General features: G+C 27.0%; 4 protein-coding genes across 12 annotated transcripts; 3 read left to right on the plus strand and 1 right to left on the minus strand.

Moving 5' to 3' along the window:
• Positions 1–326: 326 nt before the first annotated feature.
• Positions 327–2,679, plus strand: LOC100749253 (fizzy-related protein homolog). Its single transcript, XM_003491495.4, has one exon. The coding sequence runs from the start codon at positions 590–592 to the stop codon at positions 2,048–2,050; it is 1,461 nt and encodes a 486-aa protein (XP_003491543.1). The 5' UTR covers positions 327–589; the 3' UTR covers positions 2,051–2,679.
• Positions 2,680–4,422: 1,743 nt separating this feature from the next.
• On the minus strand, positions 4,423–7,087 carry LOC100747532 (nucleolar protein 58). Of its 5 annotated transcripts, XM_033322129.1 has the most exons (6): positions 6,881–7,087; positions 6,626–6,702; positions 6,296–6,456; positions 6,046–6,070; positions 4,949–5,964; positions 4,423–4,821 (listed from the first exon to the last, which is right to left on the minus strand). In XM_033322129.1, the coding sequence occupies exons 1-6, from the start codon at positions 6,923–6,925 to the stop codon at positions 4,685–4,687; spliced, it is 1,461 nt and encodes a 486-aa protein (XP_033178020.1). In that variant the 5' UTR covers positions 6,926–7,087; the 3' UTR covers positions 4,423–4,684. The 5 variants fall into 5 exon arrangements, with proteins under 5 accessions (XP_033178020.1, XP_033178019.1, XP_033178018.1 ...); XM_033322128.1 differs by having other exon boundaries at positions 4,949–6,070; XM_033322127.1 differs by having other exon boundaries at positions 6,046–6,456.
• A 74-nt stretch (positions 7,088–7,161) lies between these two features.
• LOC112213269 (DNA-directed RNA polymerase III subunit RPC7-like) lies at positions 7,162–9,131 on the plus strand. The gene is made up of 2 exons (XM_003491484.4): positions 7,162–7,763; positions 8,127–9,131. The coding sequence occupies exon 2, from the start codon at positions 8,415–8,417 to the stop codon at positions 9,063–9,065; it is 651 nt and encodes a 216-aa protein (XP_003491532.1). The 5' UTR covers positions 7,162–7,763; positions 8,127–8,414; the 3' UTR covers positions 9,066–9,131.
• Positions 9,132–9,732: 601 nt separating this feature from the next.
• LOC100748057 (WD and tetratricopeptide repeats protein 1) lies at positions 9,733–17,861 on the plus strand. 5 transcript variants are annotated; one of them, XM_012388610.3, is made up of 15 exons: positions 9,740–10,152; positions 10,334–10,451; positions 10,660–10,790; positions 10,938–11,049; positions 11,189–11,575; positions 11,745–11,862; positions 11,977–12,156; positions 12,393–12,496; positions 12,750–12,877; positions 12,952–13,032; positions 14,245–14,387; positions 16,675–16,819; positions 16,908–17,100; positions 17,223–17,451; positions 17,554–17,861. In XM_012388610.3, exons 2-14 carry the CDS (start codon positions 10,386–10,388, stop codon positions 17,424–17,426), a joined length of 1,992 nt encoding a protein of 663 aa, XP_012244033.1. In that variant the 5' UTR covers positions 9,740–10,152; positions 10,334–10,385; the 3' UTR covers positions 17,427–17,451; positions 17,554–17,861. The 5 variants fall into 5 exon arrangements, with proteins under 5 accessions (XP_033178032.1, XP_012244033.1, XP_024225168.1 ...); XM_024369400.2 differs by having other exon boundaries at positions 9,740–10,151; positions 17,223–17,572; XM_012388611.3 differs by having other exon boundaries at positions 9,740–10,091; positions 17,223–17,572.
• The last annotated feature ends 41 nt before the right edge of the window (positions 17,862–17,902 follow it).

The following is a 17,902-nucleotide window of genomic DNA, read 5'->3' on the forward strand; positions in this document are numbered from 1 at the left end:
GCACTTTTAATTTCCTCTAATTATAATTTAGTAGGGCAAATCACTAAAACAATAATTTCTAAAACGTTACTTAATGTCATTAATATACATTATTATAGCGCAAAAGTAGATATGGTATACGATTGGTCCTATCATTGAATATATTATGATATATAAAATTTGGAATCAACTTAATAATGGTAATACATAATATTATTGGTAATAAATGAGATATCTAAATTCTTCATTTATATTCTTTAAAAAGTACGTTATACAACAACATTTCACTATAATTTCGTTAGTACGTCGCTAGGTGGATGCTCATTCAAGTACAGCTTTTTACACAGTCATTTGCCTATCTGTTTTTAAACATAGCGCTTTGAATTAAGCTTTTCGATTGGAGAATCACGTTCAACCTCCTTATTTCCGTATCAAAAATTTTCCAAGTTGACGTTGAATAGAGATTCTACGGGACAGTTTGCTCAATTTCATCAGTACCGTGTTTTGTATGAAAAATGACAATGGACGTGCAATTTACGTAATCTAAAGGAGAACAATCGTGTATGGTGAATAATTATGTGAGTGAATGTGAAAGAGTAGCATTAAAAAAATGTTTCACCACGAATACGAAAAACGGCTGTTAAAGTCAAGCAGCGAGAGCCATATAGATAGTCTGGCAAGTCCTGGACTTCATCCATCAGTATATTTTTCGCCAACTAAAATGATGAATAATAGTTTCGATCGATTTATACCAACACGGTCGGGCAATAATTACCAAACAACATTTTCAATGATATCAGAGAACAATCGAAATGGTATAGTCACAAAGAAGACTCGCGAGAATGGAGAAAGTAACCGCGATGGTATTGCCTATTCTTGTCTCTTAAAAAATGAACTGCTTGGAGCAAGCATAGAAGATGTAAAAGGACAATGTGAAGAACGAAGAGTATTATCACCAGTGGTTACCAGAAATCTTTTTAAATACATTACACCTACAAAAGACCACACATTATTGGATCAAAGTTCACCTTATTCTTTGTCACCATTGAGTGCCAAAAGTCAAAAACTTTTAAGATCCCCAAGAAAAGCAACAAGGAAGATTTCCAGAATACCTTTCAAAGTACTAGATGCCCCTGAACTGCAAGATGACTTTTATTTAAATCTTGTTGATTGGTCTTCTCAAAATGTTCTCAGTGTTGGTCTAGGTAGCTGTGTCTATTTGTGGTCTGCGTGTACCAGCCAGGTGACTAGACTATGTGATTTATCCAGTGATGGTAATAGTGTAACATCAGTTGCTTGGAACGAAAGAGGAAACTTAGTAGCAGTTGGTACACATTTGGGCTATATCCAAGTATGGGATGTAGCTGTGAGTAAACAAGTAAGCAAGTTACAAGGACATAGTGCAAGAGTTGGAGCTCTAGCTTGGAATGGTGAAGTTTTATCATCTGGTAGTAGAGATAGGTTAATATTACAAAGAGATGTTAGAACTCCTTGTGTTGTGAGTGAAAGACGTTTAGGAGCTCATAGACAAGAAGTCTGTGGACTCAAATGGTCCCCAGATAATCAATATTTAGCCTCTGGTGGAAATGACAATCGTCTTTATGTATGGAACTTACATTCCCTTTCACCGATACAAACATATACTGAACATCTAGCAGCTGTCAAAGCTATCGCATGGTCTCCACATCATCATGGTCTTTTAGCTTCTGGTGGTGGTACAGCAGACAGATGCATTAGATTTTGGAATACACTAACCGGTCAACCAATGCAATGTGTAGATACTGGTTCTCAAGTTTGTAATTTGGCTTGGAGTAAGCACAGTTCAGAATTAGTCAGTACACATGGTTATTCTCAAAACCAAATTCTGGTGTGGAAATATCCCAGTCTAACTCAAGTTGCAAAATTAACAGGACATTCATATAGAGTTTTATATTTAGCTATGTCACCAGATGGTGAAGCTATTGTAACTGGTGCTGGAGATGAAACTTTACGTTTTTGGAATGTGTTCAGTAAAGCACGTAGTCAGAAAGAAAATAAGTCTGTATTAAACCTCTTTACTAGTATTCGATAAATTATTATAAAAAAATTATGATATTATGTATAATACATAATATATGCACTATTCTAGTATTCTGAAAAATTATAAGATATATAACGTATATAACTAATAATTTACAAACATTTAGTTATAAGTAAAAACATTTTGAAATTTATTAAGATTAAGTTTATATGCACAGCCTATTGTTCATTAATTTTTATGTGCAATAAGTTATTCATAAAATCATGCCCTTATAAGGAAAAACAAAGATCATATATAATTTTTATGTATTTTTCACACAAATATTTTTATGTCCAAAGCATTAAAATTTATATTTCAAGAATGCAATATCTATTTTTTTAACATTTTTTTATATTTTATCTTATTACACAATATTACATACAGATAATTATTAATTAGTCATTTATATCTTTTATTCATTTTAACAAAATTCAATGACTAAGTATTTAACAATTTACTTTAGATATACAGTACTGTAAAACATAAGGCAAAGAAAATGGAATATTATAGTATTGTTGTTAATTTTGAATTGCAATATTGCAGTTTCTTTTAAGGGCATATTATACACTGTGTGTGCGCGCGCCCGTGTGTGTGTGTGTGTGAGAGAGAGAGAGAGGGAGATTCCAAATATTTATAATTTTTAATTTTTTATAAAATCTACAGATTTTCAAAGAATATTTCTTACAACCTTATCAAAATTTATTATATATATGAAATTTATATAGAAAAACTTATATATATAAAAAGGTTGTATCATAATTATCAGTTATTTTTCCTCCAAAACGACTTATATTAATTTATATTTTGCAGCAGCAAATTGTACAAATAAATTGAAATATGATTTATAAAATAAATTCATTTATTTATATAAAAATAATATATTGATATATACTTACCTGTATATTCTAAAAGAAATTAGAAAACAGTTAATAAAAATACTATAAACATTCTAGTGCAGTAGAATTTAAAATTTATATTGTATAGTTCTCAAAGAGTATGTATAATCTATTTTCCCAAATCTTAAAAAATACTTTAAAGTATATGTAAAACGAAATAAATATATTCTGACATTAAATTATGATGTGATTTTTTTATAAAAGTGTTTGTAAATTATATGACCTTATTGTATCATAATTGATATGATACATTGGAATGAATTAATATAAGTGCATATATCAGTAATTTTAAATATTATTGTTTTCTTTTTTAAATATTGATATGATACTATATAAGATTTTAATATCATAATAATATTTAAATAGAAAATACAAAAAGCTATAGCTTATATTTTGTACAAACTCAATTTAGAAATAGAAATTTAAATACTAACATATATGGAATGATTACGCTTAGTTTATGAAATTATGATAAATGTATATTACATTCAATGTAAATATACATATACACATAAATATTACTCATATTATTCAAAATATGGAAAAGATGTTTGATTTAGAGGAGAAAATACAATGTTGAGTTTGAGCTTTTTGAAAAAGAGATATATGTAATTATTACACACAATTGCTGTAATATTTTAAAACATTCAATAAATAAAATACATAGTTATAACATAAATTCAAATCAATGGGAATATCCATATGTATATGTATCTACATTGCCTTATATTGTTAAATGTATAAATATACAGTATATTTATGGCTGTCACGATTTTTTAGGAACTTTTAGTAATCTAATAAAAAAAATGTTCCAAACAAATGTTGATCAGTCCTGAATCAATAACAAGTTGTAATGTAAAACTAGCCTGAAACTTTTTTTTGACAAAAAGTTGTGGTCACCTGCACTTTTTGGAAGTTACGTTTTTCCCATTTAGTTTTATAAGTAACATTGAGACAAATTCAGTGGTATTATACAAAACTACTTGTCTTCAATAATTTACTTAGAAAATCGTTCTAAAATATAAAAAAAACTTCTTATTAACGTCTAAATGAAACGCAAACAAATTTCAATGATATCTTATAATTGAACATAAACAGTAAATACACTTGTTACAGATTCCACTTCTGGTTCATTACATGTAACTGTATTATCATTAAATTTATTTTAAATGCATCAGTACAACAATTATTATACAAATATTTATAAATTATTTATAGAGATATTCGTAATTAATTTTTTATGAAACATCCATTAATACTATTGAAGAATTTTGAAAACAGATAATACATACATGCAAAATTATGAATTTACAAAATTTAAACTTCGAAGTATGTTATTAAAAGAAATAGATAATAATGAGTAAATGTCAATGATGTTTTAAGACATATATCATATATAAAAATGAAGAAGACACTAAATCACTAATACTGTTATAATAATAATATTTCTAAATATTAACTAAATTATTTGCTGATCATTCTTTATTTAATGCTTGAAATATTTGTATTTTAATATAATACATCTTACAAAATACAGACTCACAGTCATTTTTATACACTTATCTTCAAATTGTATGATTATATTGTTTATATTTAAAAATATATAATTGAATTCTATTATAAAAACATAATTTCATATATGTATATTTAAAGAAAATTAATTTTTTAATTATATATAAGTTTACAATCGATAATGAACAGTTATATTTTTAAAAAATTACTTTTTTAAATTGCATATGTTGAAAAAATTTCATTCATCTTGAGATTTCTTTTTCTTTTTTTTTCTTTTTTCGCTTATAACTTTTTCACTTGTTTCTTCATTTGTGAATGTAGTCTCTTCAATCTCCTGATCCTTATCTTTCTTCTTCTTTTTCTTCTTTATTTGCTCTATAACAAAAAAAAAACATATTTTATATGTATATTAAATTTGTACTTATTATATTTTCTACTTGTAATTTTATTCATATCATATTATAGATTTAAAATTCATAAAATAGATAAAATAAAAACTAACCCCCTGATATCCCAGGAATGTTTTCTATTGCTTTCTCTCCTTCTTCTTCACATTTAAAGCTTGATTCAATATTACCTTCTATATCCTGTACTTTACTTTTTTTCTTCTTTTTCTTTGTCAAAACTTCTTCTGACTGAGCTACTTCCTGAGTTACTGATTCATCTATACTGTCACTAACTTTCTTTTTCTTTTTCTTAGGCATTTCTTCATCTAGCTTTGTAATTTCTTCAACTGGCTTTGTAATTTCTTCATCTGGCTTTGTAATTTCTTCGATTAGCGCTTTTTTATCTTCAATTTCAGAATGTTTTCTTTTCCCATGTCGAGGAGTTACATCCTCATTAACAGAATACTGAATATATTCACTTTTAGTATAATATTTCTCAAATTTTGCTTTTGCTTTGCCTGTGCCACTAATTCTACGTAAATTCCCTTCTTCTAGAATCCTCAAACGTGCTTCCAATTTAGCTTTATGTTCAGCACCAAGATCAAAGCTGCCATCTTCTCCTAATGCATCTACTCTAGTTGCTAATGAAGCTTTAGCAGCTAACATTCTGGACATCTTTCCCTTATTTTTTGTTGAAGATTGTCCAACAAGTTGTGCATGATAAATTAAACCATATTTTGGAGTATCTTTTTTTGATTTTAATGCTCTAAAGAGAGCTTTTTCAGCACCAAGTATTTGCACAGTAGATGCTGGATGCTTAGCAAGATTAATTAAAGACCCAGCATGTGAGATTAAACGAGCTCCCACTAACTCTCCAACAAGAACAGTTAAATTTGGTGCCATTGCCATCATTCTTGCTTTAAGATAATCATATAATTGTGTTCTATACTGAGAAATTTCAATAACTTGATCACATAAATGTTGAATATTTAAAATATCATCTTCAGAGATTTCAGTTCCCATAGATATCTCAGCAGCTTCTTTTACTTTTCCCTCTACATCTTCTGATAATATATCAGATAAATCTGAATTTATAGTATTCTCTCTAGTTCCAATTACTTTTACTGTTTTAACAAATGCTATATTATCTGTAATAATCTTTCCAAGTTCTGGAAAGTGCCAGCCATACCATTCACGACAACGCATAACATAGTTATTTAATTCTTTGTCTAAATCATCTAACAAACAAACAGCTTGTATTATCATAGTATCAATTTTATCAGGTGAAAATTTCAATTTGTACCTAGAAAGGCTATGTGCTAAACCCAATGCCATTGCTGTTATTTCTTTTTTAGGTAAACCAGCCAATAAACTATCCATCTGGCTTCTTATACATCTCATTAATTCTTGTATAGCAGTATTACTGACACAAGACAAACTCAGTTTATCCTTTATAGCATTACCTAACTTAGCGTCAGCTACAGCTAGTTGTTCTTGAAGTTCATTACAATGTTTTTTAAGTATCTTCTTTAATGATTTACAAAGTTTACCTTCTACCGCAGCAGTTGTAGCTACAAGAGCCTCAGTAGTATCGGCAAACTTTTCAAAGTGTTTCAACTTCACTCTGTAATGCAAGATGTTTAATATTAAAACTAAAAATTAAAATTGTTCTGAATGCAATATCTTGCTCTATCGAATTTATTACTTCAATTAAAGGTATTAATGCATTTTTTAACAACAGAACTTATCAAAATTATTGTAATGCAAAATTAAAGTCAAAAACATCAACTTACATCTTACTAGCTGCTTCAGGTGTTTCAAAATCATGATAAAGATTTTCTACTTCTGTTAACTTATCTTCATCAAGCAACTGTAAGAAACAAACATGATTTTATGATACATATTTAAACCAATAAGGTATTTACACCGTATTTAAAACGTAAAAAGATACTTAAATTGTTAAAATAAACCTAAAAATTATTAGCAGCACGAACACGTGCAACATTTTTTAGGTTAAGTATTAAGTTACAGCTTTTAACATAATTTACCTTGAAAATTGCATATCCCGCAGGGGTTTCAAATAACACTAACATTTTGGTTAATTTATTTTCACGTTACGTCACGTTATTTAATACGAAATATCGTATTAAGGTTTTTAACAATTTTCACGTCTATGATAAAAGACGCCAGCTAGTTATAATTTCGTAAAACATTCGTAACCAGTAAGCACGGTCGTATAACACTATATACTGCAATGGAGGGGGATTGGTGAGGGTATCAGCATTTTGGTATAGTATTTAATTATTAAGCCGCATAATGGTGCTGTCATGAAACCTCCAAAACCACATGTACATGCATTTGTCATTATTCATCAGTCATCAATGAAAACTCGCTAGGGAAAACCGTCTGAAAATTGAGTCACAAAAAATTAACATCGAAGACAACAAAATTCTCGTTGTATGAGATAGACAAAGATAAATATAGTGTCTTTGTCTCTGTCTTAAACATCCATAGCATATCACGTATGTGCAGAACGAGATCCTTTTCTTGTCTTCCATTGATTTATCGTTGATTTATCACGACTCAATTTTCGGACGGTTCCTTCTATACATTTGGTTTCGGTAGAAATCAAGTATGTCGATCGAGTGTCAACGTCGAGTCAAAGTCTGTTCATATGACATGTTCGTGCTTTCGCAGTTAGTTTATATGATCATAATATGAACTATGAGTGAAGTAAATATAGCGTACTAATAAGTCATACACTAGTTATTAATTTTATACACGTACAAGTATACAATATTTTTACAATACTGATCTCCACGCCTTAGGACTAGTATTTTTGAATTATACTTGATTTTTACATTTTGTCATTATCATATCGTATAAAAAGAAGCTACAAATTCGGTGTACTCAAGACAAAGTTCAATCGCCGTAAGTTAAGTATTTTATTCATAGAAAATAAATTTAACATGTTCGAAAATAAAATTCAAAAGTTGTATTGAATGTTGTACATATAATAAGTTACATTATTATTCAGACATGATAGTATTTAAAGTATCATTGATGTATTTATAATAATATTAACAAATTTATTGCTTCTTGATACATTAAAACAAATATCACAGTTGTTAAAAATATGTATTTTATTTATTTAATACATTCTATTTAAGCTTACTTACAGAATCTGACTATTAAATATTAATGAGATTATATCTATGTATCATATTATAAACTGAAGATTGAGTATATTACTGAAGTTTATACTAAAGCATATTATTACTTATGTTCTTGCAGAGATCATTTACGAATATGTAAGACAGAATTAGCTGTTGAAGTCTTCGATTTTGTCAAATATCCTTCTTATTTCCTGATTATTAAAATAAAAAATAACTTATGGTCTAAAATGTCTGAGGTAATTTTCTAAAGTACTGATATTTCATATTTTTCATACTCACATTTAAACTGAAAAATGACAAGAGTAATTAAACACATATATTCTTGTAACCACTAACAAATTTGGAATAAACATTGCCTTTTTCTATCCTACTGAATATAATAATAAGATAAATATATAATACTATCATGGCGGGACGTGGTAGGGGAAGAGGTAAACCTTCCATGTCAATCAGTACGGAACAATTAGGCTTTGCTAAAGGAGAAGCATTACCTCCACCAGTTTTACAACCTCCATTAAAATATCCTCTTCTAGAATATAAACCATTGCCTTTAAATATTACTAAAGAAATGAGTTATTTGTTGGAATTAAAGAAAGGATATGCAGAATATATGAGAGAATCGCCTAACAATGTTTTGCCTTTAGTAATTAAAAAGGATATTGAGAGGTATTCAGATCGATATCAAGACTTGATTACTGATAAAAGTAGTTATGAGAGTAGATATGATTGGAGCAGAATGCCTATAGAATTAAAGTCTCAATTGCGAAAGCGTAAAGGACAAAAATGTGAGAACCCACAGACAAAACGTAAGAACATTGATATAGAGCTAAAGTTGCAAGAATTAGAAAAAAAAGAGAGTTTGCAACAAAGTGATGCAGAGGAAGAAGAAAAGGAGGAGGAAGAAGCAGAAGGAAAGGATGATGAGCAAGCAGAAGATGAGGAAGAAGAACTAGATGAGGAAATGGATGAGGGAACTGATTATGTGAATAATTATTTCGATAATGGAGAAGGTTACGATGATGAAGACGATAATTTAGATGATGGGCCGATTTATTAAGATAGTTTCTACAAGAATCAAAAATTTCCATTTCAGATAGTATTTTATTTAAATACCACAATTTTTTATCTTAAAAATTACTTGCTAAGATCCTTATCTTTCTGTTTCAATTTAGAAAATTTGATAATTTTATATGTATGTGAGATGTAATTTTATCATATATATATATATATATATATATATATATATATATATATAAAAGTGCATAGAAATATTTTTAAATAAATAGATCACTTAAAAAAGATACAAATTAATTTTTTCCTAATTTTTCCTGATTAAATTAGATTATTTATACTTTATAAAGTACAGATTAATACATTTTATGTTTCATAATAATATTAGGAACGCTTATAAACTTTTTAATTCGTTAAATTATCAGTACATATACATATATTAATATTTAATACAGTAGAATATGTGCTTGTATATTGTATAATAACAGTAATAATAATAAATCCCATGACAGGAATAATAACAGTACAAATATAATAAATGTAAGTACTTACATGAATATTATGTGGTATATGAATTTGTTAGGTTTTTGTTAGGTTAAAAATATAATGACATTTAAAATATTTATTCTCAAATTAGAAAGATTCATAAACAAAGATATACGTACAGATATATTTTACATAAATAATAAAGTGAAGAAAATTTAACATATATATCAGATTTATTACTATTCTAGATTAATTTAATTATTATAGATGTCAAACCTGAACAGACAAATCAAATAATAGAGGAACACGTAAAAAATGAAAATGGAAGCAAGACTTGATATACAGAGAGTTATATCTCCACATCAGTTGTTCTAAAAGATAAAAAATAATTGCAAAATTGGTTCATATGTGAACTCAAAATAATGAATATGATACATAAATAAATATATGTATATATATAGACATACATATATATACATATATCAACTATACGATAGAATGTGATAAAGTACAAAAGTTATGTTAAGTTCATGGTATTGTGTAAAAGGACAGCAGTGCAAGAACATTTCAATAACATTTTGATGATGTATGAATAAGTAACGACTTATTAACCGTTTTGTATCTTGTTTTATCGCATTAATTTTAAGTTAAGTATTCTTGTCCGGTTTTCGTAAAACTAATTTTTACACTTTCAATACAATAGTACCTCTATATGAGAGGTTATATTTTGCAAAACACATAATTACATACATTTACATCTTTTACTAAAAAAAATTCGAACGTAATATATTAAATAAAAATGACAATAAATTTTCTTATGATTTTCAGAGGATATTTAATTTTTTTAGTACAATAAGTGATTTATGAAATAAACATAGAAATGCTTCCTAACATACATGATAAAGATTACAGAGTTTTGGATTTGGTACGTCAACGTGAAATACGGGTACGTTAATATATATAATAATATATAATTACGCATTTCTTTATCTATTTATTTAGTTGTAGATATATTAATATTTATTATTTCTTAATATAAGTTTAATGGTTTCTCATAATGTCTTTATATGTTAGTATAGACTTTATTATTTTTTTAAACATGTTTTATATAAAAGTAAATTGATGTTTAATTCTATTTAAATTATTTTATTTAGGATTCAGTGGCATATGCAGTTTCTCAGAAGTTACATGTGACAGAAAATTTGATATCCCGGTTAGGACTTGAAAAAGAATTAGTTGGTCATACAGGATGTGTTAATTGTTTAGAATGGAATGAAAGTGGGCAGTAAGTATTTTTTAAATAACATAAAACACAGTCATAGAGTAACATCATAGAATTATTTAGAATAAATGTAAATATCCGTAGATAATGAGAAAATTAACTATAAATTAACTATAAGTTATATGTTTATGTATTAACATATATTTTTAGAATTCTTGCTTCAGCATCTGATGATATGAATATTATATTATGGGATCCATTTCGATATGAAAAAAAGTTAATACTTCGTACACGTCATCATGGAAATATATTTTCTGTTAAGGTAATTTAATATTATATATGTAATCTTCTAAGTACTAAAATTTTAATTTAAATAGTTATTAATTTCTATAAATTTTAAATTCTCAGAGTTTTGGAGATCAGCAGTGAGAAAAGAATATAATCCTTTTTTTGTTTTGTAGTTCATGCCAAAATCAAATGATAGGATATTGGTATCAGGTGCTGGAGATGGGAAAGTACGAGTTCGTGATCTTACGCTTCTTGAACCAATATTTTCATGTAATTGTCATATAGGTCGTGTAAAACGTATTGCTACTGCAACTACTGTACCTTTTCTTTTTTGGAGTGCTGCAGAAGATGGTCTTATTTTACAATATGATATTCGTGCTCCTCATAGTTGCAAAAGCAATGGTTGTAATAGTGTATTAGTAAATCTTGTTAATCATGCTGGTCGATATGCAGAAGGCAAGTGTATTTCTGTGAATCCAAAAAAACCTGAACTAATAGCTATTGGAGCCAATGATGCATATATACGAATGTATGACCGTAGAATGATTAAGCTTTCTCAGGTAATTACAAAACAAAAACTAAGCATTCAATAAATTTATGTATAAAAATAGTTTTATTTGAAAGAGCCTTATTCTTAAACTATGATATATTTGAAATAAACACTAATATAAACCAACATTAAATGATTGAGCAAGAAAAATTTTTCTTTGTATGTTGTTTTGACGATAGGTGCCTATTTCGTCTCCACATAGTAACTGGACAAGAGGAAATGTATGTATACGTCTAGCTGGTGGAGGTGATCCAGATGAGAATGTACCACTGGGTTGCGCACAGTACTTTATCGCGGGTTCGTTCGTACGATCAGAAATAGCGTACGCGACTCCTTTACCCTTATCTTCCTCTATTGTTATATATTACACGATCACTCTAACGAAAACTATTAATGTTTGATATTGAGCAGGCCATCTGCATTCTCGGCAACGTGACAGTAATAGAAGTCTCACTACTACATATTTAACCTTCAGTGCTGACGGAAACGAGCTACTTGTTAACATGGGTGGTGAACAAATTTATTTATTTGACATCAATAATCCAAAAAATTTGAAGACTTGCTTTGGTTACTCCTCAAATATGTATTTGGGTAATGATTATAATTATTACAATGTTTTATATTTTGTGAATCATGACTTTTTAAACATTTTGAAAATATAATAGGAAATATATATAAATGGTAATCATCATAAAATACCAGTTATGATTGGAATAATAACTTTTATATTAAATTTTATATTGTTTGCTATCTACTACAATCTTAGATAAATTAAGTTATATCTTAAATTTATATGCAACTTTAAATTCGTTAAAAACTGCTAATAGGAGATTTTGAAAAGTGCAGTATGGCAAATCATGAAGATATTACAGATTTTACCAACAAAAACATTAAAATCCTACCACCACATGTTGAAGAATTAAAACGTCAAGTAAGTTTACTCGTTTTATATAAATCTTATTTTATAGTTAAAAATATAAAATAAATAATTTTCTTTTATTGAACAATATTTTAAACAATGATTATAATAAATTATTGTAGAAAAAACGGTAAAAAATTGTATAATATTAATTTGGACTAATTTACTTGATTTATTTAATTAAATAATTCTTTATTATATCTGAAAATAATTAAATGAGTTAATTATGTTCCTTTTCTTCTCTTATTATTGTTTTTCTTTGTAGGCAAATGAAAGCTTTGAACAACAAAAGTACACATTGGCAATTAATTTATACAATAAAGCAATCTGTTATTGTCCTACTGCTGCTGTGCTTTTTGCTAACAGAGCTGCAGCATATATGAAAAGAACTTGGTATGATCTCTCCACTATTATACTTTTTATATTTCTGGATATAGATTTTGAATAGAGTTGTACGTAATTTACAGGGATGGTGATATATATGCTGCTCTTAAAGATTGTCAAACAACATTGCTTCTTGATCCTGGACATGTAAAGGCTCATTTTAGGTAATAACGATCTGTGAATATATGTTCATATATGATAACATATTCAGTTTAATTAAACGTAATATGTATAATATAATCTTGTATACAGGGTGTATCTTCTAAGATTGACCATCATTTTTCAGGCAGTTCTAACAATAACAATAATACTGTTTCATTGGCTATGATTTACAGCTGTTGATCTAACTTTCGTTCAGACATTTATTTAGCAAATTATTGGAAATGCCTGGAAATTGGTGATTAATTTTAGAAAATTTAACATATATGTAACATGTATATTATATGCAGAGTGTGTTGTATAAGATATGCCACCTGAATAACATTTTCAATTATGGAAATAAGATAAATGTTTGAAACAAAAGTTATTTGGCTCCAACTATTAGGAAATGGTAAAAACTTTTTAACAGGTGGACGTGCTTAGAAAATTTGTAACATCATCTCTTTAAATGGAACTATGTGTTTTTTGGCACTTACGACTGTAGCTCTCCATACGACAATGCTTATATCATTTAAGGTCACTCAAGCTTATGGACGTAATAATAGGTAAAAAATGAAAATTTATGATGAATGCTTCTGAAACAGAATATTTCGGTTTTAATGCCAGAATCATACTCAATCAATTCAAAATGTATGGATATGTTGTTGGTCTCTTAAAATTCTTCTATAATTGTATGCGTAAAACGTAGAACAAGGTAGACAAAGCCGTTCAGGAAATCTGTCTCGGTACAAGCATAGTACTTGAATGCAAAAATGTAGACTAATGATAGTTTAAAGATATTTATCATTTGAAACTTAATATCAGTCTATTATTCGTATTACTATTTACATAACTGTGAGAGGATTTTGATGATAAATGTCTTCACAAAATTTGTTTAGATTTTGTATTGAGTATGATTCTGTTAATAAAGTCAAGAATACTCTGTTTTAGGAACATTCATCATGAATTTTAATTTCTTATATATTACTGCATCCGTAACCTTTAGTGATCTTGTATGACTAGGGTTATTATCTTGAAGAAGGATACCATTATAGATGTCCAAAAACATATAGTTCCATTTAAAAAGATGAAATTTCAAATAACTTTTGTTTCAAACATTTCTTCTTACCTCCACAACTGAAAGTGTTAGACAGATGGCTTGTTTTACGTGATTCATTCTGTATACATATATACACATATGTGTACATATATATATATACGCATATATATATTTATAGATTGGCTCGTTGTCTCTTTGATTTACATCAATCAGTTGAAGCTGATAAAATAATTAAAGACTTTCAACAAAAATTTCCGGAATATGCATCCAACTCTGCGTGTAAAGCATTAAAAATGGATATAAAAGAAGCTATAGATTCTGGTATGTCTTTTTTCGTTATATTATATTCAAGGTTGATATGATATGTATACATATACATATTTCATATATATATATATATAGGAGGTTTTTACTAAAGTTGTTTCGGATTAATTTTTTTGAATCTATGATAGAAACTTGCAAATTTTTATATTGTTTTTTACACAAAAAAGTCTCCTTATTTACTGCAAGAAAGTTATTGAGAGTAATATTAAAGTGTAAAAATGAAGTTCATCTCATACATTTTTTAATAAGAATGGGCATCTATGAAATACGAAATTTTTATTTTCATGTTAAACTGGATATTTTTTATTTCAACAAGTTTTTACAGTAATCTGTTCTTTGAGACTGGAGGTTTAAAGTATTATTTATAGCTAAAAAGTATTTCAGTTTACTAAAGAATTAGAATGAATTAATAATTATTACTCATTTAATACGTAACATATTTATCCACCAAGCACAAGAAGTTCTATTAATCACAATAAATAATGATAGAAAAGTGGAATAAAACATCCTTTTATTCTATGACGTTTATATCTTGTAGTAATATTTCATTATATCATCCTTATATATAATGCATAGTATAAGTCTAATAATGCCATAACAGTCAATAAAAATATGCAAACGATGTACATAATATTCATAACATCCATATAAAAACAAATTTGGAATATATACTAAATATATTAACATTAAGAAAGAAGTTAAAAGGGATTCTATGAGACGAACAAAGTATTCAGAAACATTCTTTCTCCTTTAAATCCATTTTTCTGAACATTGTATATACATACACGTATGTATACATATATACAACACACATATACATATATACGACATACAAATACGTATATATATACATGTATTGAAATCACATATAACAAAGAAAAATATTTTGTAAGATTTCTGATTTTGTGAATGATTTTATACATAATTGATTCATCTTACGGTTTCCATTGATAAATAATAAAATTCTGCTTATTAATTATTTCAATATTACGAAATATTGCCTTGTTTAAGAAAACAAACATTTAAAAGGAGTATGTTATCTAGTTTCATTTTTACATGTATCCAGATATAAAATTGTATTCAGTACACCATGTTGATATCATTTAATTCTAGTATAATAAGCAGTGATATAAATATAACATAATATGTCACTAAAAATTTTACCTACTAATGTATTATTTGTATTATTTTCAAGGATTACTTGCCTGGTACAGCTAAAATATTTACTAATAGCGATATCATAACAAAATATTTTCTCTCTTTCTTTTAATTTTTTTTTAAATTTCCAAATTCCCCCAAATAATTTGCTAAATGAATAAAAAACATAAGATTTTATTTGGATATGTAATTGTATGTAGTATTGTCGTGCATATTTCCTTAAAACAGACATTCATGTATTAGATTATACATTGTATATGATGTGTTACATTATATTTATATATCTTTTATCTCTTCTTCTAGCTCTTCTTCTAGATATATTTATATACCTATTCACTTTCACTTCATAAATAAGTTTGCATGCCTTTTAATTATTAATAGTATCCTAATTTAATTCTAAAGAGCTTACTATTTTAAAAATTCGTTAAAGTTGAAAAATATTTAGTTTAATATAAAAATTAATATTATATATTACATACAATTTACTTGCATTGAATATTTTAAAGGTATTTTCATCTTTACTCCTCCATGTAGTTTCATAGGGAATAAGATCTTGTGCTGAATGAAAGAAGTCTCAAGGCCCTATTTCTTTCATAATGTCATAGATATTAATCTATAGTAGAATATATATATTGGGTTGGCAACTAAGTTATTGCAGATTTTGTCATTAGGTGGTATTGACAAAATTCGCAATCACTTAGTTAGCAACCCAATATCCTTTAATAAAATATCTTAAACATATACACAATACAACAACTAAATCTATTGTCTTATATTACGGACATTGTAGAATATAAGAACTATATAAAATTAGTGCTTTTTCTTTAAATTTTTATATTTTTGCACATCAAGTATAATATTTTAAGGCAATTAAGTACGAAAAAATAAAATAAATATGTATTCAGTACAAAAGACATGTTTTACAGAAATATAAAGGAAAAGTAAAAGAAAACTATTTGATTTAATATACTTTCCATATTTTATAATATGCACATGAAATATGAATGAATCCAAATATGTAGCTGTTATATTTGTTACATGATAGTATACTAACAATATATTTTTTATGTTCATTCTTTCAAAATATTTTTTCAATTGGTAATTAATGTAATTATTATACAATCAGGTAGAGATATTGATATGAATCAATTAATGATTCAAATATCAGAATATGAACAAGAATGGCGACGCAATACAATTGATTACAAAATGAGGTTTTGTGGGCATTGTAATACTACAACTGATATAAAGGAAGCCAATTTCTTTGGGAAGTAAGTACATTTTAAAAATAATTTAATAAATAATTTTGGAAGTTTATTAATTAGTAATGCATTTATAATTAATAATTTTTTCTTTAAGCAATGGTCAATATATTGTAGCAGGATCAGATGATGGATCTTTCTTTATTTGGGATCGTAATACCACAAATATTATACGTGTACTAAGAGGAGATGAACGCATTGTAAATTGTCTTCAACCTCATCCATCTACATGTTTACTAGCTACTAGTGGTATTGATCCAGTAGTTAGATTATGGAGTCCTTTACCTGAGGTATATGTTATAATTACTTACCAAAATTTATTTTATTTAATAAAGATAAATAAATAAGGATTGATATTTATAAAATATTTAATTAATTTTAAAAATTATATTTGAGTATTTATTTGATGTAGGATGGTAGCATAAATGAAAGAGAAATTCAGAATTTAGAAGATGCTGCATCTGCAAATCAAATACGCATGAAAAGCGATCCATTTGAAGTAATGCTTATGAATATGGGGTATAGATTTCCTGTTCAGCAGGCTGAACTGAATGAAGATGGTGATGATAATCAAGATCAATCAATTGTGCAACCTTTAAATTGTAGACCAAGTTAAATTTAAAGACAAAATCTGAAAAGTGGTATGAAATTGCAATTAAACAATTAAAGACTTATTCAGTGTTATATTCTAGAATACTAATGCTTTAATTCCAATTATCTATTTTTTTATCAATTCCTTATAGACGTTGACTTTTCCATAAATAACCTATCAAAAAATATTTGGTAAAGTGTTAAAAATATAAATTTTGAAAAGAGAAGAAAATAGTTGTACTAAATAGTTGTGAAATTCCTATCATCGACTTCTTTTATATATAATAAAAATGGGCATAGATATGTAAAGAGATAACACATTAAAAACAGACAATAGTTATGGTATAATATAATTGATTGTATTTTACACACATAATACTTATATATATATATGTTTATTATATCTATGTTTTTTGTATAAATTAGCTGCTAAACATTAAATGATTCAAAGAAATGAAAATTAGGAAAAAATGTAGAATAATATATTTTATTGTAATAATT

Source organism: Bombus impatiens, unplaced genomic scaffold, assembly GCF_000188095.3.
Source record: "Bombus impatiens unplaced genomic scaffold, BIMP_2.2 scf_0565, whole genome shotgun sequence".
Classification (NCBI taxonomy): Eukaryota; Metazoa; Arthropoda; class Insecta; order Hymenoptera; family Apidae; genus Bombus; species Bombus impatiens.